This window comes from Mobula birostris, chromosome 5, assembly GCF_030028105.1.
Source record: "Mobula birostris isolate sMobBir1 chromosome 5, sMobBir1.hap1, whole genome shotgun sequence".
In the NCBI taxonomy this organism is placed as follows: Eukaryota; Metazoa; Chordata; class Chondrichthyes; order Myliobatiformes; family Myliobatidae; genus Mobula; species Mobula birostris.
The window spans coordinates 64,420,046-64,432,048 of NC_092374.1; the positions used below are offsets into that span (position 1 = coordinate 64,420,046).

At 38.6% G+C, this 12,003-nt stretch overlaps 1 protein-coding gene across 2 annotated transcripts in view; it reads left to right on the forward strand.

Moving 5' to 3' along the window:
* Positions 1-12,003, forward strand: part of hsdl2 (hydroxysteroid dehydrogenase like 2) — a 150,251-nt gene that overhangs the window by 51,965 nt on the left and 86,283 nt on the right. For both annotated transcript variants that reach the window (XR_011886013.1, XM_072258177.1), the window contains exon 4: positions 989-1,103. Coding sequence is in view for 1 of the 2 variants with exons in the window: in XM_072258177.1 (XP_072114278.1) it covers positions 989-1,103 (115 nt within the window). In the remaining variant the exon portion in view is untranslated. The remainder of the gene's footprint in view (positions 1-988; positions 1,104-12,003) is intronic.

Below are 12,003 nucleotides of genomic sequence, written 5' to 3' on the forward strand. Positions count from 1 at the left end.
GTTTGTTTTTGAAGTTGATGAAAAATGATCTGATTTTGCTAGCATCGTTCCTGAGGCCAACCAAGTTGATAAGTGAGCAAACATAAGTCTATTTCCAGACTACCATACCCTAAGGAATGTCCCAAATTTGCCCTTGCAGAATTCACAAATCATTATCCAGAAATTAGAGAAATGGAATAAAATTCCTTATGGAATTAATGTGGAGACAAATAAATAAAATTTAAAAGAAATGACAAACTTTATCAATTTTTATTTCTGGTCACTTAATAAAATGAACTCAATAGGATTTGGATGTGATGTCACCACATTGATTGGGTCTTCAGTCCCTCCTTTACCATGCTCTCTCCAGTCCTAACAGAGAGCACGGTAATGACGAATCGAAATACAATGCTGCCACTTTATTCATCTATGAGGCATTGTCTCTGACATGCTACATTGTGGAGAGATGCAATGGATGGCCATGGCCAGCCCCTTAAATTGATTCTGTGGCCTTTACCCCACTACTACTAAGTCACACCACTTTAACCATTTATCTGTCTGAACTCCTCCTATGCACCTTTCTCCCATTAACCCTGATCCTCAAATCCCATTTTTTTCCCCTGATATCCTCTCCTTAATGTGGGGTCACCTCTGTTGAATAAGAGTACAAATAATTAAATTTTCTGATTGTGTTGATGGCAAATGCTGAGCAAAATACTAACGGTATACACCTCACTGAGAGACCTCATGTGCTCTTTTAAGTCCTCTAAAGCAATTCCTCAATCCAATTGACTTTTTTGCATTCCTGACACTCACTTAAGGATCACGTCATGCTCTCCTGGACTGGACTTCTGTCAGAGGATCAGTGCCAATGTAAAGCAATGACTTAAACAAGAACTTTCAGGTATATTCCAAATCTCTGCTTCCCTGAAGTGGTGGGCAAAATGTTTGGATTGAAAAGGCTGGAGCTATTACATAAAAGATTATTAACTGTCCTTTTTCTCCACAGGCATAGATATTTTGATAAATAACGCCAGTGCCATTAGTCTGACTGGTACACTTGAGACACCAATGAAGAAAGTGGACCTCATGATGAATATCAACAGCAGGGGTACCTACCTAACGTATGTACTGTATAGATTACACTCTGATCATTAAGTGCTTGCACTGGGCACCAGGATATACTTTTAGATAGTCAAAAATTTTATTAGTTCTTTTAAGAAAATATCACATGTGTGTCTGTTATGGTTAAGTTTGCAATGAGCTGCTTTTTAGATGGTACTTTTACTGTAATGAATATGACAAGTCACTTCATTTGAGCAAAATTTGACAATAAAATATTATGATACATATGTTCAGACAAATAAAAGCTCAAAAAAACCCAGTATGAATTGTATGAATCAGTTTGGAGGAGGGAGAGATTGATTAGGTCACAAAAGGAATTCCGAGCTTTGGGTGTTGACATTAGGAGGCGTGTTACCAATGATAAAATGATGAAAATCAGGTGATACATAATTCCAATTTCTGAAGAATGTGGAAGTCTTTGAAAGGTTATAGAGCTGCACAATGTTGGAGGGAGGGGTAAGACCTTGAACTGATGGAGAAATGGATGTTTTAAATATCATAGTTTTGATTCTAATTGATTTTTAATTTGAAACAACATTAAAATAAGTTCATTGTAAGTTATGTCTTTCTTTGTAAGAAGAGAAAATGATCATATTTCTCTCCCCACCACACTCTTTTGATGACCTTGGGTGGATAGACACCTCTTAGTCATATGCCAATCCTTCCGTGCTGCTGCATAAGATAGAATATTGATATTCATATTTTCTTTTTTAATTTGCTCAGTTTGCATCTAAACTCAATTACATTTCAGATCAGTCTGGTTGTAGTTACACTCCTTTAAAACTGTGCTCCCTGTTGAATCATACTGATCTACTGATTTCTGTTATGGTCAAATTAAACATATTCTATCTTTGCTTACTCCTGATGAGCAGAGCAGCACAGTTTCTTTCGCATTAGGCTTCAACACATTGATTCTATTCATAAATAGGGTGACAGAACTCTGTTTGTCAGCTGTGATGTCTCTATGTGGATGTTGTTTACGTTCTGTAGTGGCTCATCTATCAAATGAATGGAGGAAGTAGTGCATTCTAAACTAGACATGGCATTTTAATTGCTGCTGAATCAATAATTTACATAGATTTCGCAACACTACTTTGTTTTTACACTGTTTCTATTGAGATGGTCCAGCATCCCATATGTCTTGCGTTAACAAGAAAGCTGATAATTCCTTTTTGAGAATTGCACAATTGATACTCTGATTATTTTTTAAATTTCAAAACTGACATATCTGAATCTATTTCGTTCTTTTCATAATTTACTGCAAACAGAGAATATTTGTGTTTTTCCCTCAAGTTTTCTCCTCATTAGGTGGTACTACTCAGAAGCAAAACCTTCTTTTCTTACCCTGAGAAAGAAACAACCTCTTTCATTTTTGTACAAAGAAGCTGGAGCAGACAGTACACATGGAAGGAAATGGATAGTTGATGCTTCAGGACACTCTTCATTAAAACTGGAAAGGAAGCGAGACAGCTTGTATAAAATGGCAAGAGCTCGCAGGTGATAAGTAGAGCCAGGTGAGGGGGGTGATAGGCAGGCGAGGGAGGGGGAGAGCAGAAATGGTGTAAGAAATTGATAGGCGGTAGAAACAAAGGGTAAAGAAAACAGAATTTGATGGGGAAGGACAGTGGAACATTAAATAAAAGGAAGTGAGAAACGGATGTTTAGTGGAGGGAGGGTTGATGCTTTGCTACAGCTTGTGTGTGGGAGTGGGGTAGGGGGACTTTGGGTTCTAACAATTTTCTGTCATTCATTCTTTGAGGTCTTCTGTTTTGTAGATGTCTGCAAAGAGTAAGAATTTCAGGTTGTATGCTGTATACATTCTCTGATAGTAAATTGAACCATTGAACCAATGGGAGGAATATGTGGGGGTGGAGAGGGGAACGAGATGCAGTGATGGGAACTGGTGGGGAAAGACAAAATGAAAAGAGGGGAGTGGTTACTGGAAGTTAGAGAAATCAATGTTCATACTGTCAGGTTGGAGACTACCAAGGCAGAATATGAGATGCTGTTTCTCTATTATGCGTCCATTCTCAGCTTTGAGGAGGCCATGGACAGACATGTTGTGAGAATGGGAAGTTGAGTTAATTGCATTTTAGTTCTACTTTTCACATTTCCAGTTGGTGAAGTGTTGTTGAAGTGAAAGGAAACGTGTTTGTAAATGGATTGTCAGGTTTTAATGTTGTCATTTTGAGGACACCAGAAAGAACAACCCCATGGTATTGTAAATGATGTTGGTGTGCACCTGTTGAACTGGATCATGTCTCGGTTTATAGTTGCATACAAAAGACAAACTTTCAACAGTGTAACGTTTTCTGAGTGAGAATGTCAGTCTTGATTTTTGTGTTGAAGTCTGCTGGTAAGGCATTTCTGACTTCAAAGTTCAAGCTCAAAGTTATCATCTAAGTATGTATATGTCACCATATACTATCCTGAGATTCATTTTCTTGCAGGCATTCACAGTAGAACAAAAAATACAATGGAATCAATGTAAATCTACACACAAACAAAAACTGATGAACAAGGTGCAAAAGAAGACAATCTGTGCAAATACAAAAAAAAGTTAATAATTAAATAATACTGAGAACATGACGTGTAGAGTCCATAGGTTGTAGAATCAGTTCAATGTTGAGGTGAGTGAAGTTATCCATGCTGGTCAGAAACCTGACAGTGTGTTTAATAACTGTTTCTGAACCTGACAGTGTGGGGCCTAAGGTTCCTGTACTTCCTTCCTGATGGCAGAGAATATAGATGGTGGGTGTCGATGGATGCAGCGCTCCTTGCCGATGTGCTCAATGGGGGGAGGCCTTTTCCTGTGATAGACTACACTGTATCCACTACTTTTATAGGCTTTTTCATTCTTGGGCATTGGTGTTTCCATACCAGGCCATGATGCAACCTGTCAGGATACTCCCCACTGTGTATCTATAGTTATCAAAGTTGTAGATGACATGTCAAATCTTCTGTGGCAGTACAGTTACCATCATGCCTTCTTTGTAATTGTACTTGCATGAGTTCCCATAGAAGCAAAATTGCTGCCGTTTCCTTTGACCGCCATTCAATTAGAAATATCCTATTGCTCCATAGCCCTTTGAGGATGTTCTTTGTTTCTTCTTTACATGATCTATGTTTTCAAGATATGGCAGTGTCTAGATGATCAGGGAGAAAAGTTTATTGAAACATTATACCTTGTTAAAAGATGTCTAAAAGTATGTATTAATGTAATGTCATTATTAAAACTAAATTTGGCTTACCATCTCTAACTCAATGACTGTGAAATATTTTGTCTGTATTTCTCCATTTTGATAAACTTCGGGTGCTCAAGCACTTCAGAAAGAACGTAGTGTATGCATTGGCTACGTATTCCACCATACACATAGAAACTTCCACCATAAAGACGGTTGATTACTTGAGTTGAAATTTCACTATCTTTATTGAGTTATGACATTTAGATAAGGCATCACCTTGAAGCTTTATACTAAATACTCATCTTCTGTCTATTAATGTATAATTCTCAGGATATTTGCTAGGATATGCTAAGTTCAAAGCAAAATCCTGCATCCTATCCATGAAATTGTAGGTAGCAACATTCAAGTCAAAGTTAACTCTAGATTTTGCTTGCAATAAACAAAGAGAAATAAATGTAAGAAAAGCATGGGAGGAATGTATCCACTTGGTTTTAGCAAATCATTTTCCCCATTGTGATTCCTGTACAAAAAAAAACTTGCTTCGAGTTTATTTTGTCCAATTGTTTTCAAATTCAGTGCTTAGTAGTATCATTTTTTTTCAAGATTTTGCTCTTGTTGCTGAATCCAAAATCACTAGCTGCTTTCAATGTAGAGGGTTTTCTGTGGTAGGCTTTTTAGCACTGTTTTCCCTAACCTGATTCACCCATGAGAACAGAAAGAACATTTTTGGCTTCGATGTGGAGTTTGAACTTTTGTTGAGACTTGTTCAAACAAGGTGGCTCCTGTTGTAAAACAGCTGTTGCAGGATCTTGACAAAACGTTCTGCTGCTTTGGTCTCCTGACAGAATAGGAGCATTTGGAATAACTACAGTCAGATGCAGAAAATGCAGTAGTAGGGCAACACTCCTTACTCTGTTACTGCAGTGTTTTTACTTACTGCTGCAAGAGAGCAGTACTCAAATTCTCTGCAAAGAGTCAAAAGCTTAAGAGGTGCACTGCTCAGCTCTGGTCTGTCCAATGATATGAGTAACTAAGTCTTCATGGTAGGGGTAGTTTTTGGTGTGGGAAAGACTGTAATTGTCACTCAATTTTCTGCTGATGCCTCTGCAATTCTTTAGTTATGTTTGATCTGAAAGGAAAAACACCAGAATGCTTTCCATAGATTTTTCCCAAGATTTTTATGGCTATTGTGTTGCATTGCATATTTAGCCCTGCCTGAATGTCATCCCTATACCAGTTTTACAGGCTAGGATGCTGGCTTTGATTCAGTCAGACCATGCATGACTTCCTCACTTGATACCACCTTCCTTGCATTTCCCTAAGTTTTCTCATTCTTTTGGCAACCAAAAAACTGTTCACAGGGCAGTGAAACCTCGGAATCCCAAAGGCACGCTCGTCTTCTAGGCCGCATCTTTGGGAAATTGAGATTCATTTTCTTGCAGCCATTCACAGTAAATACAAAGTAACACAGTTGAATCAATGAAAACACAAACAAACGTGGACAAACAGCCAATGTGTAAAAGACAAACTTATGCAGATATAAAATGATAATAAATAAATAAGCAATGAATTTTTATTTTATGTGTTGCAGATGAGTCCTTAAAATGATTCCATATGTTGTGGAATCAGTTCAGTGTTAGGGTGAGTGAAGTTATCCCATCTGGTTCAAGAGTCTGATGACTGAGAGGTAATAACTTCTTGACCCTGGTGAAGAGGCTGCTGTACCCCCATTCTGGTGGCAGCAGTGGGAAGAGAGCATGGCCTGGATGGTGAGGTTCTTCATGATGGATGCTGCTTTCCTGCTACAGTGCTGCAATATCTTTCCATTCCCTTTAAGCCAGCCATATCTATCTGAGATAAAGGGATCACATCTGCACATAGCACCAATGTTTTCTCATCAAAGCCCTTTTTTATTATAGTAAAATTATTTTTGTACTCTAGCTCTTTTGTAGTAAAGTCTAACATACCACATACCTTCTCCATTCTTTGCTTTTTGTGTGATGCATGTAAACGGACTTTTGGATTCCCTTACGAGGACCAACATTTCTCAATCTTTGACATTTCTAAAATACTTATTTTTCCTACTTTTCCTGTCTAAAGTGATAACTTGTCAGAATAAACCACTAAACATACTCGCATTAATTCATTGACAGCATCTTTTATATTCTCTTAATGCTTACTTTCTCACCAAGCTTTTTATTGTCAAATTATTTGAATAAATTGGACTATGTTCCCTTATCTAGGTCATTGATTTAGATTGCAAATAACTGAGGGCCATGAAATTATCCTATTTGTACCTAATGGACAAAACTGCTGAAACTGAAAATGATTCATTTATTCTAAATGTTTTAAGTCCTAATCTATGCTACTGTGTTATTCTATTCCTTTTAAAAAATTGTGTTATTTGCCATAACCAAAGGTTTCTCTAAAGATGGAGGTGATGGGTGCTTGACACATCTTGAAAGAGATGGTTTTGTGAAGCCGAGGAAATATTCACTTCTCTTCCCTAAGGCAAACAAACACTGGCTTGATTCTACAAAAAATTGACTTTGTCAGGTAACCAAAGATACCTTGTTTTAAAGTTTTAAATCTCCATTTATATAGGAAAGGAAGAAAGAAATTAATGCAGTTCATTTCTCACCTTCAGGATTTTCAAAAGAATTCTGACTTTTTTATCACCCAAAATACAATGTCAATATTAAAATACAAATTGTGAGCAAAGATGTTTGTGATATGACAGCAATCACATGTCTGAATAGTAATGTCAGATGGGGAACTGGGAGTTTCCTGGACATGAGGAGGAACTCCTTTCTTCCTTTTAACTTGTGATGTGGGACTCTTGATTTCCACTGGAGACTGGGCTACATTATCTCTTTTGACAGCACAGTATTCACTCTGTGGTCCTGTTTTACAGGTGAGATATTAAACTGAGAACCTTGAAGTGATCTCCTAGGAAACTTTAATAGATCCCATGATGCTTTTTCACAAAGAGCAACAGTGGTAACCTGGCTGATGTTTGCTTCCACTGTGTGTCAGCATCTCTGAAACATATGATCTGGCTTTATCACGTTTCTGTTTGCTTAAACTTGCTGTGTGCACATTGGATGTTGCTTTTCCTTTGTGACTTCACTGATAATTAAATCTAAACCGGTGAAAGAGATTTAAAAACTATAATGTCTGCTTTCAAGCAAATGCAACGGGAAGGCATTTTTAATTTACTTATCAACATCTCCTCATGGCCAATTATGTCTCTGAGATGGTAAATTACCATGCAGGAATTACATAATTCTGTAGAAAGTGGCTTTTTTATGCAAAGGAATATTCTTTACTTGTAATATATATTGGAAGTAAAATAGGCATGGACTTTCTCAATACTCAGTATATCATCTGATCAGTTCATGTTAAGCAATGCATTGATGCTGCACAGGGCCCAGATGCTCAATATCCAGTGGCAGCAGGACCCTATGATGGACGTTCCCCACTGAGTATTTGTAGAGGCTGCACCTAGATTCATTGCATCCCTCAGTATGTACTTCTGTGCTCTGGAATGTGCCTGTCAGCAGTTTTTGCATATGGATATCTTCTTACACTGGAAGACCAACCGGTTTGGCCAAACCAACTGTGTGTCTGACTCGATGATTTTTCAGCACAAGCTGATCATCATCTTGGAATGTGTCTCTGGGAATAGCCTGTGGACCAGTGAGTCCTTTGTACACGGACCTTTTTGGCAAATATACAGTCCACGAAGTAGTGAATAATTGTCTCATTTGCTACCCAGCCATCCTGAGGGCAGCAGCATGCTTCATGAGTGAGGCTCTGACTACACAGGACTGATCTCACAATAAGAGCTCCTCTCACCTCCAACCAAGTAAGATCTTGGTTTTTTTACGTTCTTATGATGATGAGGTATTTTGCCAAATAACTTCCATAGTTTCTGTGGGAAATTATCTCAAAGTACCCATTGTGTCCTTCTAGCATAGAGCCTGCAGGATACAGTGCCTTGAAAAAGTATTCAGCCCCCACAACTATTTTCACATTTTACTGTCTCATTTTCTAAATTTAAAATATATTGAAGTAGGATTTCTTGAGCTTATCTACAAAACATTGTGTTTCATGTCAAATCATAAGAAAAATTCCAAAATCCATCAACAATTTACACAAATTAGAAACCAAAATTGTGTGTCTGAAAAACTATCCATCCCCTTTGTAATTACTATGTTCACTTTCCTCAGCTGTATATTAACTTACCAACTCATCTAATTTGTTGATGTAGAAAACTGAAAGATTTCCTGCTTTCAATCAATTCATAAGAATACATAGCCCCTCTCTCTGTAAGGTCCAATAGTATTGTAGATTTTCACCAGACCAAACCAAAATGAAGACAAGAGATTATTCAAGACAAGTCATGGAAATCATAATGGAGAAGCGCAAATCTGGAGAAGGTACAGGACCATCCCAAAGGCACTGAACATACCTCAGAGCTCAGTGCAGTCCATTGTGAAAAAGTGGGGAAAAACATGAAAGCACAGCCACACTGCCTATGTCAGGCCGCTCCTCTAAACCTAATTGCTGGAGAAGAATAACACTTGTAAGAGAATCTACTGTGATGCCAACAGTCACTCTGAGTGAGCTGCAGAAGTCAGTGGCTGCAACTGGAGATGAAGTTCATGGCTCCACAATCTCTAATGCCTTGCACAAAATGAGTATTTAAAAATGGCAAGGTAGAAGCCCTGGTGAATTAAAAAGAATATCCTTTCCCATAAAGACTTTGCAAAGCATCACTTGGAAGATGCAGTAAGGATGTGGAAGAAGGTCTTGTGGTCAGATGAAACTAAAGTGGAAGTTTTTAGCCTCAACACTAAGCGGTGCATGTGGCGTAAATCTAATACTGTGCATCAGCCAGGTGACACCATCCTGTTGTGAAGTATGATGGAACTAGCATCATGCCATCGAATGCTTTTCAGCAGCAGGAACTGGAAATCTGGTCAGGATTAATGGGAAGATGAATGCTGCAAATTACAGAAAGATCTTGGGTAAAAACCTGCTAGCCTCTGCCTGTAGCTTAAACTGGGGAGAAAGTTCAGCTTTTAGCTAGACAACAAGCCAAAACACACTGCCAGAGGAACCATGGAATGGCTTCCAATGAAGGAAATTGATGCCGTTGAGTGGCCCGGTCAGAGTCCTGACCTTAACCCAATCAAGCATCTCTGGCGAGACCTCAAGATGTCCACCGCCGCTCCCCAGCTAACCAGGCACAGCTTGAGCAATTTTGCAAGGATGAATGGGCAAATTTTGCTCCATCATGTCTTGCAGAGCTAATAGAGACTTACCCAAAAAGACTACTGGCTGTAATAACTGCGAGAGGTGATTCAACTAAGTACTGAGCAAAGGGGAATGAGTACTTTTCAACTGCTGATGTTTCAGTTTTTGAATTTTTAGTTTCTCATGCTTTACTATTTTTAGTTTTTGAGCTCTATTGAGAAAAAGGGAGCATGTGATTCACAAATAAAAACGATCAGTTAAATTAATCAAAATCCCTGGTTGTAGTACTCATTTATGTTTATGTATATATTTAGCAAAGAGTTGGGGGCTGAATATTTTTTACAAGACACTGTGTTTGGTGCTGATCAGTACATGATAGACTTCTGCTCAAAGTCTTCCCAAATCAGAAACCCTGGGTGAACCATGAGATCCAGACCCAAAGGAGATTACTTCACTCAACTTCATTTGCCCCATTATTGAAATGTTCCCACAACCAAAGAACTCACTTTCAAGCACTCTTCATCTCATGTTCTCTTTATTTATTGCTTATCTATGTTTTATTATTATCATCATCATCATTATTATTACTTCTTTTTCTATTTGCACAGTTTGATGTCTTCTGCACTCTGGTTAATGCCCTAGTTAGATGGTCTCCCATTGATTCTGTTATTGTTATTATTCTATAGATTTATTGAGAATGCTCACAAAGAAACAAATCCCAGGGTTTTGTATGGTGACATATATGTACTTTGATAATAAATCTACTTTGAACTTTTGTTTTACTGTAGAAACTTTTCTATAAAGGACAGGAAATTATGACAAGGTCATTTTTAATGGAACAAGACCAGGACTGTTCTCTACAGCACAGGAAACAGGTAGAACCTCAGCATATAATGGCACACACACAATGCTGGAGGAACTCAGCAAGCCATGCAGCATCTGTAGAGAAAAAAAAGCAGTCAATGTTTTGGGCTGAAACCCTTCGGCAGAATTGGAGAAAAAATGCTGAGTAGATTTAAAAGGTAGGGGGAGGGGAGAGAGAAACACAAGGTGATGGGTGAAACCTGAAGGGGGAGGGATGAAGTAAAGAGCTGGGAAGTTGATTGGTGAATGAGACAGAAGGCCATGGAAGAAAGAAAAGGGGGGGAGGAGCACTAGAGGGAGGCGATGGACGGGCAAGGAGATAACATGAGACGTTTCAGAATGGGAAGTGGAATTAAAATGGGTGGCCACTGGGAGATCCCACTTTTTCAGGCAGACGGAGCATAGGTGCTCAGTGAAGTATTATCCCAATCTACGTCAGGTCTCACCGATAGACAGGAGCACCAGACACAGTATATGACCCCAACAGACTCACAGGTGAAGTGTTGCCTCACTTGGAAGGACTGTTTCGGGCCTTGAATGGTAGTGAGGGAGGAGGATTCCAATATGTCTATCCATGGCTTCCTCTACTGGTGTGATGGGGCCACACTTAGGTTAGAGGAACAACACCTTATATTCTGTTTGGGTTGCAGATTTTCTCCAATTTGTGATTGCATTCTTTGATTCTATCATAGCTTGATACGTATAAAAGTTGTCATCAGGATGAAGGCAATATTTCATACGATTATCTCCCCTTCTCTAGAGCAGCGGTTCCCAACCTTTTTTATGCAGTGGACCCAACCATTAACCAAGGGGTCCATGGACCCCAAGTTGGGACCCCCTGCTCCAGAAATTTCGAGCTGGAGAATGCAGATGAAGCAGAAGGTGGCTGCCGTAGTGTGAGAGTGTTGTAAGGGCCAGACCTGTGTTGCATCAAGATTACTTCACACCTCATTACCATGTTCTTTCTTTCCATTGAGAGGAAATGCAGCTCCCACATTTTTGTTTTGCTTTGATTATCCAGCCATTTCCTGCCACATGCCCCAGTTTTCCTGAACCACATTCCCAGCACTTTCAGGTTTCATACTTGATGAGTACAGATGATCAGTCAAGTAACTTGCCTCACTCTTGCTGTGATTGACTCTAAGACCCTATGACCTAAGGACCCCAAAACTGGTTATAGATGCTGATCAACCTGTGAATAGATTGTGGATCTGAGGAGAAAATGGTGACATCATCCATGTTTAGAGGATAAAGCTTTTTTATTTTAAAAGTACATTGCAATATATACAAAAAGGAAAACAATGCAAAATTTGTTTACTTGTTATCATTTGGTTAATACTTTCAGCAGTGTTAACACTTTAAAAGAAACACATTCGATTCACCCTAACATTATTTGAGTAAAATTTGCATTTCTAGTCCCAACAAACTTCCAGCAGGACTTGTAGTAGTGAAATTGGTAATTGAAGGCCAGGACTAGTAAATCTGTCACTAAATCCCAACTAAGCATGAAAGTTATGTTGAGTTTAATTGTGCATTTCCTCTCTCTTTGTTTAGTACAATTCATCAATTATATCTCTCTGATAGTTAA